Source organism: Takifugu flavidus, chromosome 20, assembly GCF_003711565.1.
Source record: "Takifugu flavidus isolate HTHZ2018 chromosome 20, ASM371156v2, whole genome shotgun sequence".
NCBI lineage: Eukaryota > Metazoa > Chordata > Actinopteri > Tetraodontiformes > Tetraodontidae > Takifugu > Takifugu flavidus.
Window position 1 is genome coordinate 2,066,503 of NC_079539.1, and position 16,416 is coordinate 2,082,918.

Below are 16,416 nucleotides of genomic sequence, written 5' to 3' on the forward strand. Positions count from 1 at the left end.
CCAAACGATTGTGCGTCCTCAGATTGGACTTTCTGAACTTTCACCGTGTTTCTGAACTGGTCTGGTCCCATTACGAGGGTGGTTTTTCATCAGAATGTGGAAGAAGAACTGTAACTGTTTAATCAGGAGTAGGAGGAACCCCAACAAGTTGAACTGGTAATCAGGGTGAACGGAGACACGTCTGGCTGGGACCGTTCCAGCGGACCAGCTTGTCTCTAGACTGCAGCCTCTGTTTTTCAAAGAGGAAGTAGCAATGGATCAACTATTTATTTAACGACGAGGCAATTTAAGCAATTCTGAAACCCTTATTGCATTCTCTTTTCCTATGTCCTAACTGTCACAGCATGACGTGCGCAACTGCTCTGAGGTGAACCGGAATGCCCTCTTTCTTTTTATTATCATGCTAACAACGCTGCAGAGAGCCGATGATTCATGGAGGTCCCTGCGGGGGGGGGCAACGATCTGAAAAAATGCTGTGATGCTAACAGCTACCCTGCTGTTGGCTAAGTTGTATATGCCGTTACAAGTATATGAAGAATGAATTATAGAATGTCTTATTTCCCATCAGCCTCACGTACGTGATGCATTCACTGACACCAACATCTTGTAAGAGCTCTAAACTGAAATGCTAAAAGGAACATGTAGCCATGATGTTCTTGATATAAACCACAGAAGGTCATCAGCATCTTACAGTTCTTTACATAACTGTCGTACGATGTGGGTGTGTGTGTCTGTGTGTGTGCCTGCGTGTGTGTGTGTGTGTGTGTGTGTGCGCGCACGGGTATTTTAACATCATTATTTCAATTATTTGTGTGTTGTGTGTTACAGAATCGGATGTGACAGCTTATGAATAATTCCCGTCCGGTTCAGGAAGCGTGTTGCGCTACCCTTTACGCTGTTTATCAATGCACGCACGCACGCACACACAAACACACACACACACACACACACACACACACACTCAGGCGTGCACAAGGCTCTATTGAAATGATAATGCTACAGATAATTAAGAGTGATAGTGAAGTATAAAATGGATGAGATAGTCCCAGTTTGGGGTCTAATTAAAATCGTCCTAGACTGTTTTGTGGAGAACACATGAACGCTCCAATGAAAATTACATTTATCTCCCGGACTCTTTACTTTATACATTTAAAAATATAATGAATAATGCAGGTTTTAGAGGAAAAGGAGGGACTCCATACATAGCGAGCCAATGCAGGTCGTTCAGTAAGATTAAACTCCAACTTTGTTTGTGGTTTGTCTTTGGTTTTTTCTGTTTTTCTTTTATCTTCACCTCAAAGATTCCATCCTTCAGGTTTCAGTCTCGGCTGACTCGGCGACACCTGCAGCTACAGTCGTCAACAGCTAATCGTCAATAATACGGTGACAGAAGGCGGCTGTTGCGCGTTATGGAGTTTTCCTCCCCTCGCCATCTGATTTTATCAAGCTCCCCTCGCACAACTGCAGGGCGCATCGACAATAATAATAAAATAAAGATGGCTTCTTGGCTGAGCAGCTGAAGCTGTGTAGCCCATCGCCCGCAGCTCTTCATCTAACATCCCTGTGATCTGCTGTCAGAAACACACAGCTGAGCAGTATCATTGTCTTGGTGTGTAGCCGATAGCGGTCAACCTCTGTCTCACCCACAAAATCAATGCATTTCTTCTGACTAGCTGATGATAAAACCTGCCAAGTCAAGTTTCTTCACTTAAATTTCCCTTCAGGTAGCTGAAACTCGTTAAATATTAAATGAAAGTGTTTTACCCCCAACTGTTACAGCTCACTTTACTGGTGTGTTTGAACCAACCATCATTGGCATCATTATGCTCTCCTGCTCATTGTGTATCTGCACATCTAGCACGTAATGATTCTGTACATTTTAAGACATTGGGGAAAGTTTTTCTTTTAAAAAGTTGCAAACCGCGACTGTTGCACCACCTGGTGGTTGGCTGGAGCTCAGCCTTTGACCTTTTCCACCTCAGCAATCCACCAATGAGGAGTGAGCTTAAACAGCCAAGAAAGTCCAGGTGTGGGGGAAGCAACCAGGTCCAGCTAGCACTAGCTGCTAAAGCGGTACAGCAGCAGCTCCTCAGAAAGTGGCTGTCAAGCACAGCCAAGACTCCCCGACTGCAAACTGGTTTGCAAAGTTACCTGAAGGTCTGTGGAACTTCAGGAGCAGCACATATATTATGCTGACTATCTGGCTGCAGATACACACAGCGATAGCGAGTATCAGTCACTGTGAGCAGTCAGAGCCGTGCAGGGAGGCCGAGGCGCCACGTCCCTGCCACTCGCCATCAACATCACCTCCTTACACTCGTCCACTCACATTCATGTCAAGGAGAGCTGGAGACAGGAGGACGAGGGAGAGGACAGCGCGTGCTTCTTATGCTCTCCTGTCTCCTCACTTCTCTGACCTTTCCTCCACAGGTCTTCCCAGAGATCCGGATCCAGTGTCCAACAGGACAGCTCGGATTTAGGTGACCGGGACACATTCAAGCTTAAACTGGAACGGCGACTGGAACTATATCAACTACTTTTCTGTACTGATCTGAGGATCGAGTACATAATTTGAGTATTTTGAGTTCTTGTTGGTTTTGAAAGTGCAGCTGCTCACCAACAGTGATACTCTCCGTGACCCCTCCACGGCCCCTCGGAGATTGTTAAATCAAACCAGCTCATAGATCTTATGGCAGCGCCCGCGCCTTTTTAGTCTAAGGATAAGCACATTTCTGAGTGTGGATAAAATCTGCTCACTCCGGGATGAAGGGGGGGGGGGGCTCACCTTCTTAAAAACGCAGTCTGCCACATCTGTGAGCTCCGCGGCTGTGAAACTAAATTTACATGCGCGCTCCCACTGCGCCTGAAGTGACACTTGACTCCCGCAAAGAGACAGGAGGAGAGACAGGTAAAGCAGAGCGAGCAGACAAAGAGACGTCTTCAAGTTTCTGCTGCCTTTGACAGCTGTTATTCTAGCTGAAGACGGGGAGCATGTCGTAAAAGCCTTTCTGACAGAATTAGATGGCGCTGAAGCGGAGCTTCGACAGTGATCGACTCTGATCCTGGAACCCAGACGACGTCTCGCAGAGGCGCAACTAAATTACATTTAATGAAGCATGCGTTGATTGCAAAATACACGAAAACAGTGTTCTGGGTTAATACCCCCTCTAAAGAAGCACAAGCTGGGTTTCACGTCTCTCTCTTTTTAACCGTCCTGTCCTGGAACTAAAGCGCTTCTTAATAATGTTCTCAGAGACCTTAAAATGCCTTCAGGGGGCCCGGCTGCAGCTTTAGCTCAGTGTGTTTGTGGTCCATGCGCAGGAAGTTTGGACCAACTCTTTGGATTTAGCTGCTTTGTATTTTCGGTGCATCATAAAGCTTCTGAGGGGAAAACAGCGAGTGAGACTTTCACTCTCATCTTTAACCGAACTGTCATGCGTGACATGGTGGTGTAAAAAAAACAAAATACAAAACGTGAGTCATCTCAATTGAATGTGGGAGGAATATTTCTCCATCTTTCACAGAATTTGAGACTGTCATTAATGGATCAACCGCGGGATGTTAGCACCGCCCAGCGGCCACAATCAGAACTGCAACACCAGAGTCCCGTCGTTGTGCAAAGCGTCGATATATTAGGGGAAACACAATAACAGTTGAATCCTATGTTAAAAAAACGTGCGCACGACCTTATAAAGGATGCCATATGAACTGATGAGACAACTATTTTTTATTTCATTTAATACTGAAGGCACCAACAGGAGACATTCAACGTTAACGCATGCAACTGACGTAAAATATCCAGTCATCGTGCACACAGACATGTAAAATAAGAACCCACAGATTCAATTTTTGAAATACAATCATCATGCAAAGATTTTAGCACTGAGACGGAAGAATTACACTCCACAGCAACATCAACCATTAGAAGGAACAACAGGACATGGGTGAAACATGAGATCTCTTCAAACGCTCGCTCTTAGAATTCCATCGCTCTTCAAGTGCGAATTTAACCTTCTGCAGGAGTCAGAACACAGGGCGTGCCAATGTGTCGTGGGGGGGGGGGGGGGGGGTTACAAGGATGGAACCCGACCAGCAGAAAGAAACACTGGGATGAGCAGAATCTGACTTAAAGTTCACCCAAGTGAGACCTTCAGCGGGACCTTTCTGCTGTGACAGATCCAATTAATCATTCTGGGGTTGAGAACAGAGAGTTCCTGAGATCTCTGACTGTTCGATCTACCAGTTTGAATCTTTTCGCATTAAAATAATGCCACCATTCTCTTCTTCCTCCTCACCTTCACACTTAAACATCTGCGCGTGAGGTCGAGGTCGACGCCACATGAAGGATGAGCGTCAGGACGGTGACAGCGGCGCATTTGACTGTGCGGCACTTCACTCTACGGAGGCAGGGAGGGAGAGGTCACTGAAACTGATGGACGCCACTCAGAGGGACACGAGCGAGGCGGTTTAATGTTTGGCCTCTCGGGGATAAAACTCGGCTAAGGTGCTCTGAGGGATCCGCTTCAGCATCTCTTTGGGGAAGATCCTCATGAGCTGCCATCCAATGTCCAGCGTGTCGAACACGCTCCTGTTCTCGTAGGCACCTGGCCACACAAAACACACCAGATATCAGCACTCCAGCTGCGTTACAGATGTCAAAACTCTATTTATACATTTAATCTGAGCGAAATAAAAGCGAAAGAAATGGACGGAAGCGACATCTGGCGGCGAGAGTGGGTAATGCAACTATTTAAGACCCGCGCTCTGTTTTAGACGCAAATATCAAGAAATGTGAAGTCTAACACTGCAGTGGCTGCTGCTATTGTAATAGAATAAATGAAGATATCATGTGTTTTGCCACCAGTCTTTGGTTCATAATGAGGCTAAGACATTCTATTTCTATTTACAGCCTGTGAACCTTGTCTTGTCTTTACAAAAATGACCAGGCTGCTAATGATCAGGGATTGATTCAGTGAGCATTCAAGTGACCTTCTGTGCCACACTGCACCTTGGGAGATGAAGTTTTTCTCAAACTTGGTCAAGAACTCCAGGTAGAGCAGGTCGTCGGCCGTCAGCGCTTCCTCGCCCACCACCGCCTTCATGGCCTGGACGTCCTTCCCTATAGCGTAACACGCATACTGCACACACGTTCAGGGGGGGCCGTTAAAGCCAGCGTCCGCGTCACGCCGAGACACATTTGCGTGTGAACTCACAAGTTGGTTGGAAACGTCAGAGTGGTCTCTGCGCGTCATCCCCTCCCCGATGGCAGATTTCATCAGTCGAGAGAGGGACGGCAGCACGTTGATGGGGGGGTAAATCTGAACCACAGCGACACCGGAGGATTAATGCTCAGCAAGCAGCCTCGAAATCTAAACCCCATTTATTCTTTCCTCCCCTACAAACTGCAGAGGCGAGAGCCTGCTGGCCAAAATCCCATCCTGCGGCGGGGGAAATTAATTAGGTGGGGCTCTCATCTCAAACAGAAGCTTCTGACAGTCGGGTTTTTGGGTTTTTGCTTGTGTTTTGCAGCACCGTGCATGAAAAGACAGTCAGAAACTTAACCTGCTATCTACAGTCAGCCATATGCTGCTGGATCCTGCTGACCGGGGCCACCTCGTGTGTGTTTTCCCATGAGATAAGCTTCAGAATCCCCAGAGGTCCATGTTACGGCTCACATTACCTGTCTGTTGTGCAGCTGTCTGTCCACGTAGATCTGTCCCTCTGTGATGTAACCCGTCAGGTCGGGGATGGGATGGGTGATGTCTGAAAGACACGGGGACACGTCAGGAGGCAGTTGGCGGCACCGCCGCAGCCCGGCCGGGTTTGTGCGTACCGTCATTGGGCATGGTGAGGATGGGGATCTGCGTGATGGAGCCGTTACGCCCCTCCACTCTGCCGGCTCTCTCGTAGATGGTGGCCAAATCTGTGTACATGTAACCCGGGAAACCCCGCCGGCCCGGGACCTCCTCTCTGGCTGCTGACACCTGGCGTATGAGCACCACCGGAGGAGGTAAATACACAGCGTAGAGCTTCTTTTTCAGTGGGAATAAATGCACCGAGGTGGCTGACCTCCCGGAGCGCCTCCGCGTAGGAGCTCATATCAGTGAGGATGACGAGGACGTGCTTCTCGCACTGATAAGCCAGGTACTCTGCAGAGGTCAGGGCTAAACGAGGCGTGATGATTCGCTCGATGCTGCCAACACAAGAGAATGAAAGCCATTTTTTCAACCCGTAGTCAAATAGAGGGGGGGACGATCCCGTATGACATACGTGGGGTCATTGGCCAGATTGAGGAATAAACAGACGTTGTCCATGGAACCGTTTTCTTCAAAGTCAGATTTAAAGAACCTGGCTGTCTCCATATTGACCTGGTAGAGGGAGAAAAAAACAATGGATTTTCAGTTTAATGGAGCCTCTGAGCACTGGTATTTTGACTCAATCACTCGTCGCATCAAGGTGTAATTGCTTAATGTTACCACACGAGGGCACTAAAAGCTACGATAAAGAGTGAAAAATTGGTTATTTTAGGTTACAAGTCCTTAAATAATACATATACCGTATACATAAAAACATAGCTAATTTGTCATTATTTTAACAATAAAAACATGAGAATAAAACAGTCACTTTAAGCAGTCTCAGATAAAATATATATAAACACACATGTTGAAAACAAGGATGATAAAATTATTCATCTATACCCTTCTGCACAAAATAGGTTACCATATTCTTAATATTAAACTGACCTTTTATGATGTGTTTCCTAGGACTGATATCTGCATAAATGCCTAAAGTTTTCCCAGGATACATTAGTTTTTGAGGAATGCACGCTTCTCACCCCCATAGCTGCAAACACGATGGCAAAGTTGTCATCGCTGTAGTCCATCACGTCCTTGGATTTCTTCACCAAACCGGCCTGCCGACAAATCTGAGCTGCAATCTGGTGAAACGGTATCGTATCTTAATAGAGTTGATGTGAATCATTCATTCAGCTTTTTCTTTACACAAAAGCCAACCTCATTGTGTGGGAGGCCTGCGGCGGAGAAAATGGGTATTTTCTGGCCTCTGGCGATGCTGTTCATCCCATCGATGGCCGATATTCCCGTCTGGATCATCTCCTCTGGGTAGATGCGACACTGAGGGTTGATCGGCTGACCTGCCACAGGAAAATAAATGATTAGAGCCCGACAAATGAGGGTTATGGAGGGTTATGTTCTTCCGCCCTGCTCCAGATTGAGAGTCTATGTTTGTTCTGGTAACAGCTGTGAGCCAGGAGCTTTTATGCCAACAGAAAGAACAACAGAAACTCACCCATGATGTCCAAAAAGTCCTCAGCAAGGACAGCTGGTCCTCTGTCGATGGGTTTTCCAGACCCATTAAACACACGACCTGCACACACATACACACCCATATTGTTGTCATCCCATCTGGGTGCAGTTCTGGATTAGTTGCGTCATACCCAACATGTCCTCAGACACAGGCGTCCGTAAAATGTCCCCCGTGAATTCACAGCTGGTCTTCTTGGCATCGATACCTGAAGTACCTTCGAACACCTGCAGGGGGCAGAGTTGAGAACAGAGAGACGAGCGACGGGACTTGTTGATGTGGCTCAAATTTTCTTCTTTTCCCCCCCAGAGTGTGAATAAATAAATTAAACACCAGTCAGCCTCCAGGCGCATGATTCCAAAGCTTTGATTTTTTTTTTTTAGCTTTAAACGTCATTCAGGTGATATTCGGTCTAAATGTAACCAACTTCTTATCAACACGGACTCCATTGATTTATCATCTACAATCTTTTTTTTCTGTGGATGAGAGATATCATTTTGTCCTCTGGAGAACATGAAGTCCAGACTTGGAGCTGGGAGTACCTGCACCACGGCCTTGGAGCCGGTCACCTCCAGCACCTGTCCGCTCCTCTTGGTGCCATCCGGCAGCGTGAGATGGACGATCTCTGCGTACCTCGGGAACTGCAGGAGCAAAACATCAGCGCATGGAGATGCTGAGAGGACAAACCACATCCACCTGTTGAGGGCACCCCTCTCACCTTCACCTGATCCAGAATAACCAGAGGCCCGTTGACTCCAGAGACGGTTTTATAGGCTGGAGGTGCAGAGAACATCACAGTGGGACTGTGTTCATCGTCGTGCATGCATCAGTTTCAAACGCGATCACAGAACAGCCACATGCACGACTCCTGAGCGTGATTGCTCGGGACTCACTCAGGCGGGGCTGGGAGATGTAGTCCCGCTTCACGGCCAAAGCGTGCTCCCGGGAGGCGGCGGTGGAGGCCGGGGCGGCGGCCGTCGGTCTGGCGCCGCTGACCGCCGAGGAGAGCTCGCTCATGGCGCCGTTCACCATTCCTCTGAGAGCCTTCATCGCCATGTTTGCATCCGCAGCAGCCGCAGCAGCGTCCGCGTCGTGACAGCAGCTGCGCATGCGCACTGACGACCAGCGAGGGAGCACCACCGAGTTTTATTTTCCTCTGACGTGAGGGAACGGATGTATTTCTGATCAGGATCAACTGCTGGTCAAAAGGGGCTGCAAAGTGTACAGTTTAGTGTGAAGCGGACAATATTCCAGATGAAAAACGAGATAAATCATGTTTTTTAATGCTGAAAAAAGCGTTTATTTGAATGGACCTTCACACTCGGTCGCTTAAAATGCTGCAGCTGCCTGACACAAAGACAGAGCAGCTCTGGTGGAAATGATAAAAGTGCGCTTGGCTTTCTTATTCAAAAACGTGTTAAAACTGAGGATGAATCCAAGCACGTCAGCCATCAAACAGTCTGTTTCTAATACTGTGTTGGGTCGTTCCAGTCTGCAGTGTAGCGGGGCAGCTGATGACGAGGGGGGGGGCCTCTTCTTCTGTCCTGCTGCTGCTGGCGGGGCTGACCCCACATCGGGGGATGTCTGGACCAGCTGGACGCAGGGTTAGGGGGTCTCCTCCAATGTCCCTCGGGACGCGGGGGCCTGTATCGGTACGGGTCGTGCAGGGGGGCTCTGACGGCCTCAGAGAACGTTGGTCTCGGTAGTAACGGGGTGCGAAGAAGGAAGTTCTGTGGGTGGGTGGCGCTCTGGTGCGTCTCTCTGGGGGGCAAAGGTCTGAAAGGAATACGGACTGTGTCACCCCCCTTCGCAGAGATTTTACATGTTTACATACAGTGAATCAGATTCTGCTTTGTTAAGAGCAGCGTCTGCATGGGGGCCCTGATGACCCGGGGGACATCATTTCTACCTGTACTCGCGCTCCGGAGGTACAGCACGACCTCTCGCTGGCTCCTGGTCACACTCCTCCATCCCATCATTGCTGTTAACAACGGTAGAGAAGCGTTACACTGTCTGTACCCAGACCTTTTCCACAGAAGACTTCGGTGTAGAACAATTATGCTCATTCCCAAAAACAAATAAGAAGAAATTAGGATGCTCTTGGTGCATCACCTCCTCCGTCGTCCACGGTGAAGATCGTCCAGGTAGTTCTTCCTCTCGATATTGTGCCCTCGCGCCGAATTAAACACTGAAAACAGGTAACATTTGTCTCGATTTGGAGAAAAGCCCGTCAGATTCGAGAGATGGCGGTGACCTTTGAACTCACGCTTCACAGCTTCTCTGGGCTCCATCCCGTCCACATCGATCAGATACCTGCGGGTCAGACACACGGCTGTTAGATACAGGCCACACGCTCAGTTGAGGACGGGTCAAACCGGGAGCGTGCACACCTGCAGATCAGATAGCCGGTGCGGTTCAGGCCGTGGGTGCAGTGGACTCCGATCAGCCTGTCTGAAGGGGAAAAACAGGGGCAGAGATAAGGGTGCTGCATGTGTAGACCACCCACAACAGCTAAAACCTTCCCCCCACACTGATTCGCACGGACCATTGTCGGCATTGTCTCGTAGAAATCTCTGTACGGCACGCTTGAAGCTCAGGATGGTTTCATCACTGGGAACTTCATGACCGGCAGTGAATATCTTGACAAACATCAGCGACTCGGGCAAGTCCTGAAGAAACAGAGAGCAGCTTGACATCCTTTAACAGCACCTCAAAACTGGTTCATGAGACTCTTGGCATGGCTGATTACCTGCAGGCTGTAGTAGCGTGTGGTGTAGGTCAGATCGATGATCAAACCAAGCTCATGCCGGTCTCTCCTTACACTGTCCAGCAGCTCCCAGGGACCAAAGACGTCTGAACAGGGCAGCTGATCGTTCAACGCCTGAACAAGCATGCGCCGCCATTTAGGCAAAGTGATGCTCAAACGGAGGATTTCAAAAAGAGGGAAGGTGGGATTATTCTGACCTGTTTTAGAGGAACTTTGAACGCAATGAATCTTGTCCCAAAAAGTCTTTTCCCAACCGCCTTGTAATCCAACCACCTAGCAGAAAACAAAACAACAGCATGTTCAAATAACATACAGTCTTTAAACCAGTCAAGCAGCAGCTTCATTTAAATTGGTAGATTTGTCAACGTTGAAATGACTCTTGTATTAGCAAGCAAAGGAATTTAGGTTAAACAGATGTGAACAGGTCCACAAAGACTGTTACACAGGCCAGCCGCTTGGAAACACTCAGTGAACAAACATGCAGGACAACACCGGGAAAGAGTCATTGAAGAACGTAAACAAAAACAAAAACACGTACAAGCCTCATTCAAGAGCCACAACTCGGAACAATTACATCGCTCATCCTTTTGCAGATGCAATTCACAGCACTGCAGATTGTAGCAGCTCCATAATATCTATTTAAGGGTCTTACCTGTCAGGTATACCTCCTTTCTTACGGTTTCGGTCCATTTTCGTTACTCCTTTGCTTCACAGAATATATTTTCCACAAACGACACAATTTTACAACCTGTAGTTACTGCATGTCTTCGAGTATAGTGTATATTTAAAAGTATATTTAGTGCATTAAACACGTCGTCTACACTATCTAGGTGCGAAGAACAATACATAACTTGACAAAATTAAGAAGAAAAAAAACTACATAAGTTAAAACTACGCCTTGCTAACGTGTCAACATTACCAAGCTTCCATTTTTGAGCTCCAGCACGATCCAGTCGCGTTTTGATGACGTAGGGATTCGGCGTTTGCTCTGTTCTGCCACCTAGCGGTTACAGCTGGATGTGAACCAGAGATCGCGTATCGGCCACTTTAAAATGCAGTGAAGTCCGTTTCCTCGCATTTATGCTACAAAAAGGATCCCATACGTGTTTTTCCACTCTTATTTCCACCCTTAAGACCCCATAGAAATATTACAAAGAAGTTGCGTTTTGTTCATGTTCAGTCTTCACAGTAAATTGCAAGAAACAAAAGTAGATCCTAGATAGTATTGATTATTGTACACACACCAAACTAAAGTATGCCTGTATTTAGTTGTGTCTTTACACTCTGAAGTAAAGATGGGACTTAAAGACTGTAAAAGACTGAGAAAATCCTCAAAAATACAAAGAACTTCTTTATTTGTGATCATTTCTAAATGATATCGGGATATTTTATGTCTTGAGAACATACTGTAATGACTTTTAGATAATTATTGTAAATTGCTGCCAACTTTTGACCATATATGTAAAACTAATAATATATTACAATGTTCTCCTTCACAGAGAGTCAATCTGGCCCATCTGCAGTCCTGAGACTTCAGCCAATAGAATGTTTGATGTGTTGTAAGAGGCAAAATATCATGGAGGCTCCAGTTGGTGTTAAGATGATTCAGAAAGGAATTATTAATTATTAAACCACAAAAATACAAATCAGGTGAGAATTTTCAAAAAGGGTGACCGTTTCTCTTCAGTGTCGGGCATTAATGGCGTGCAAATTCCTTGCATTAACTATTGCCCGGCTCAGAAGCTGTCGGAGAAACCAATCCCAACAGACGGGGCGTCAGCTCTCTTGAATCACAAGACTCCATCATGTTTATGAGCACACTAGAAATGTGACATGTTGTTGACAAAACTGTGAGACGACGCCACAGGGTGGAAAGATTCTGTTGATCCTTGTTCTTACTGCAACCTGCGTGACCAGACTGGTAACATGGCTTGTTTGCAGGAGGGAGGAAAAAACTTACTGTAACTCTGGAAGTTCTTTCCCACCAGTAAGTGCTCATTTACCAGAGCATTGACTGGAAACACTCCAGTAAGACAAGCAGAGAGTTGTGATGTGTTTTCCCGACACCTGTGTCACCTGTGTGTATATGAATACACATCACAGATGTTTAAGTCCATACACATCGAAGCTTCATAAACTTAAAAGTTTAAGGACACCAAGACAGCTAATAATTCAGCTCAAGAGGTTTTTGCAGTCACTTCTAACCCTTAACAACCCCGCTAGCTTCAAATATTATAAAATGCAGCACGGTGCAAAGGAGACAACAAGAAAAAACAACATTATTAAGAGCTGGAACCCGATGTTGATAATGTTGATAATAACTTAAGCTCGCAGAAAGGCTCCTGCATAGATGCAGAGTTAACGCGCTGATTGTGATCGTCCAGCGAAGAAGAGCAGGAACCCAAAAGATGACATTGCAGCTTTCCAAATGGCAGGTGGTTACAATAAAACGGTGGCCAATCAGCAGTTACAAACAACAGACAGCACGAGGAAAGAGCAAGAGCTCCCGCTGCCCTGGACCAGACCGTGAGGGGCTCGTTGAGCCACAGCGTGGAGGAAACTCTTCACGCGTCAGGTGGTGGCGAAGAGGAGACACCCCAGTGGAAAAACAGACTTTGAAAGGATCAAAATCACATGGAGTGGTCAGAGGCAGACCATCATCACGCTGAAGTGTCAGGAGATCAGAGATGTTCTGCTCAAACTGGAGGAGGAGGGGGTGGAGGGGTTGAGTAGTGGCCACAGCTGCCGAGGTCGCCACATGTTCACGTCATTAAAATCAACGCCTCACAACGGCCACATCACGTTTGACACGTGTACGTTCTCTTGGTGGTTCAAGACCTTCTGACACCAACAGCACTTCACAAACAAGTCACGGGTCGTGCTGGTTAAATCTTTGACCCTGCTTTTCATTCTGCTCTAATAAAGCAGGTTTATAACTTTATATTCGGTTGATTTGATGATAATTCTGTGGTTGTGCTCAGTCAGCAGGTTTCTACCATGATAAGGCAGCCGAAGGTGCGTCCTGGTGAAGCTCTACACCTACTTTCGGTTTTAAACACACGCCTGAATTTCTTATTATGTTACATCTGGATATTTTTATACCATCCAGTCCTTGGGGCCGTGATCCAGTCGGGTTTTCTACCGGGCTTGGTAGTTCAGAAAACCCGTCTGGATCAGGGCTCTCAAGGACGGCCCCACCTTCTCACTCACTCACTTTCTACCGCTTGTTCCTCCACTGAGGGTCGCGGGGGGACTGGAGCCTATCCCAGCTCAATGGGCGGAGGCAGGGTACAGCCTGGACTGGACGCCAGTCAATCGCAGGGCTAACACATATAGACACACAACCATTCTCTCTCACACTCACACCTACGGGCAATTTAGAGTTTCCAATTAGCCTAATCCCCAATCATGCATGTCTTTGGACTGTGGGAGGAAGCCGGAGTACCCGGAGAGAACCCACGCAGGCACAGGGAGAACATGCAAACTCCACACAGAAAGTCCCCAATCAGTCCCAACCGGGGATCGAACCCAGGGCCTTCTTGCTGTGAGGCAACAGTGCTCACCACCACACCACCGTGCCCCCACTAGGGTTCTACTGCATTAACATAGTTGTTTATAATAATATTAATATAAATAGTATCAGAAATAATGTTTTGCGAGGGATTTTATGGAAATTACTTTATTTTCACTCACTTGTAGTAGAAGAAATATGAGTTTAATTCATATGTAGCGATACAGCGAATCCATTGCCATTAAATTCTATACACTTTGCACAATAACTCAAATAAGTTCACGTTTACAACAGAAGATTTCATGTTTTCACGGGCTCAGGATGCAGGCGGGAGCGTCAACTGATTGACGGTGCCCGTGCTCTCATATTGGCGGCGTCGTGGACCAGAGATGTGGCCGAGAGCCCAGGGGCCACGCCGGCTTTCCCGGGCTGGGCGAAGGGGAACGCCTCTCGGGTCATTCGCGTCAGCAAACACGGCATTTGTTTCTTCCCGCCCAGGACTTTTCCTTTGGCCTGGAAGTTGTAGGCCAGTCTGTAGGACACTCGGGTCATGAGGCGGGTCAGCTCCAGGTCCCGCTGACCGTCCTCCAGTAATAAATCACAGAATTCCCCCAAGAAGGGCGACCCCATAGGGTTATTGAACGCAGCATAACCTGAGGAGAGTCAAAGGTGGATGTTTAGTATTTTCAGACCTTTTTATTTTCAGATGTATTTTTTTCTGATGGATCTTTTCGATAAAAGATCCGATTTATTGAGACGTTTTATAACCTGTTTGTCAGGTAGAGATGTGACACATCAACACACCTCACTCTGTCTAGCTGCCTCCGAGGGAGGATTGCACGAACATGACATGATAAATACAGGCTTACAGTAATAATCACTAGCTCGGTGCTGACGGTAATTTTCCACCTTCAATGAGGAAACGTGACACAGGCGACCGTGTTCATCCCAGTACCAAACTGGGCCGTCACTGGGGCTGTTCGGCTCACCTGGTGCTGTGGCATACATCACAACTGTATCCATGGGAACTGACAGGTACTGCTGAAAGATGCTCGCCGTGCTGGCGTCGGTGGCTGAATCCACCTCCACGCCGTCGTCCAGAGCGCCTCCTCGGCAGGCCTGCAGACACCAGCAACAGCATCTTCAGTCTCACCCACGGGGGGGTCAATGCTTCACTGATCTAGTTGTTCATTCGGCATGAAGCTTGTTGCTTTTCTGACCTGAATGAGGAACATTTTGGTCTTCTTCTCCATGCATTTACTGTCAAAGAGGGCAAAGATGCGGGACAGCTGGACGGGTTTACCGTCGGATCCGAACACGCAGCCCTCCTCCCCGTGAGACGACAGGACAGCCAGAAAGCAGTCATCCACGGGGCGACGACTCTCTGCAACACACACACACACACACACACACAGGTCTTTATCAACCATTACATCATAATCCAGACTGGACTCCACTCTAATCTACTGTATCAGTGATAAGATACGAGGGATCCGTGTTTCTTCCAATGAGGATGTAAATGATTAAAGATCAACTTATAGTTTAATAAGCACACTTTCAATGTCAGCAAATGACAAATTTGATTCCACACACAGCAGTAGATGAATGATTCCAGGCTCAGTAGCACCGGTCATGTCAGGGTTAACCTTCATGTCTTCAGCCTGTGTGAGGAAGATTTAAGAACCTTTTTTTTGGGTAGATTTAAGGAAATGAAAAGGGATTTTTTAAAAATGAGGTTTTAGTCCTCAGGTCATGAAGGCTTGAAAAGGTTTTTTTGATAATAAGCTCCACTGACAACATTATTTACAGTTAATCTAATGTCACTAAGTTCTGTCCTGCCCAGGCTGCAGCGATATGCATGCACATTATACAAATATTTATTAAGCAATATAAACAAGGGTTAATCCAGCTCCTGGGATCAGACCATCCCAACAAATGTTGCTCTCTGGGATGGATTCCCGTTGCCTACCGTCGTGAAACAGCTCGTAGATGTCGTCACTGCTCAGGTCCAGGTGCAGTTCCACCTTGAACCCCATTTTGAAGAGCGTGCTGTGGAGCTTCCTGGCATCCTTCGTGGCGCCGAGCCTCCTCTGAAGACCCACCCCGGGATAATACTGCTCTACAGACACAATCACGGCCCTTTTACCCTCCCTGCCACGATCCAACAGTGTTCTCAGCTGCAGCATTTTCTCTTTCTGTGTTCCTCCGCACCTTCCCGGCAGAATGGCCACAAGCCTTTTCAAACAGCCTCCTACATTAATCACACCTTCCTCTGCCACACCTGTGTACCTATAAGGTATTTCCTGTGTCCTGGGGAGGGAGCGTGCTTGCGTGTATCGCACAGAATTGCATAACAGTGCTGGTAAAGCTGCCTTGCTCATCAGGCCCCAGTGTGACAGCATCGCCCCCGGAACATTAAAACAGAGCAAAACTTCCCGAGCCACAAGGGCACAGTAAAACCCAGACACGTGCCTGGACTTTACTGGGCCGATGTGTCTGACATCACCTGCTGCACACAAACCTGAATATACACATTCTGAGGTTTTACAGTTTTGATTGTGTTTACAACCCATGGTGGCATTTAAAGTGCTTAAAAACGTGACTTCAGAGGTCGTTACCCGAACCTTGTGACCAGACATCGTCATAAAACCTAAATAACTCTGCAAGTGTGACGATATTTACTCAAGGTGGGAAACGCCTGGAGTCGTTCATTTTGCTGTTCTTATCTGCTGAGCGTCCAGTCACGCACTCATACCAGCGTAGTTTCCTGCACAAGGAAACGCTCCACAAATGTCACGGTCAGCCGCAGTGCGGT

At 47.3% G+C, this 16,416-nt stretch overlaps 3 protein-coding genes across 4 annotated transcripts; all 3 read right to left on the bottom strand.

The window, feature by feature from the left end:
• Positions 1-3,709: 3,709 nt before the first annotated feature.
• Positions 3,710-8,446, bottom strand: LOC130516799 (V-type proton ATPase subunit B, brain isoform-like). 2 transcript variants are annotated; one of them, XM_057018069.1, is made up of 14 exons: positions 8,217-8,442; positions 8,042-8,097; positions 7,866-7,964; positions 7,457-7,550; positions 7,309-7,386; positions 7,014-7,153; positions 6,836-6,937; positions 6,271-6,368; positions 6,070-6,193; positions 5,834-5,984; positions 5,681-5,763; positions 5,214-5,318; positions 5,009-5,138; positions 3,710-4,604 (listed from the first exon to the last, which is right to left on the bottom strand). In XM_057018069.1, exons 1-14 carry the CDS (start codon positions 8,431-8,433, stop codon positions 4,468-4,470), a joined length of 1,614 nt encoding a protein of 537 aa, XP_056874049.1. In that variant the 5' UTR covers positions 8,434-8,442; the 3' UTR covers positions 3,710-4,467. The 2 variants fall into 2 exon arrangements, with proteins under 2 accessions (XP_056874049.1, XP_056874050.1); XM_057018070.1 differs by lacking the exons at positions 3,710-4,604; positions 5,009-5,138; positions 5,214-5,318 and adding an exon at positions 5,355-5,438 and having other exon boundaries at positions 8,217-8,446.
• A 153-nt stretch (positions 8,447-8,599) lies between these two features.
• On the bottom strand, positions 8,600-11,045 carry dusp11 (dual specificity phosphatase 11 (RNA/RNP complex 1-interacting)). Its single transcript, XM_057018072.1, has 10 exons — positions 11,010-11,045; positions 10,743-10,796; positions 10,288-10,363; positions 10,073-10,204; positions 9,869-9,992; positions 9,714-9,774; positions 9,590-9,636; positions 9,436-9,511; positions 9,233-9,304; positions 8,600-9,099 (listed from the first exon to the last, which is right to left on the bottom strand). Exons 1-10 carry the CDS (start codon positions 11,018-11,020, stop codon positions 8,790-8,792), a joined length of 963 nt encoding a protein of 320 aa, XP_056874052.1. The 5' UTR covers positions 11,021-11,045; the 3' UTR covers positions 8,600-8,789.
• A 2,708-nt stretch (positions 11,046-13,753) lies between these two features.
• Positions 13,754-15,835, bottom strand: LOC130516801 (caspase-7-like). The gene is made up of 4 exons (XM_057018071.1): positions 15,571-15,835; positions 14,822-14,985; positions 14,591-14,720; positions 13,754-14,254 (listed from the first exon to the last, which is right to left on the bottom strand). Exons 1-4 carry the CDS (start codon positions 15,785-15,787, stop codon positions 13,938-13,940), a joined length of 828 nt encoding a protein of 275 aa, XP_056874051.1. The 5' UTR covers positions 15,788-15,835; the 3' UTR covers positions 13,754-13,937.
• Between the last annotated feature and the right edge of the window lie 581 nt (positions 15,836-16,416).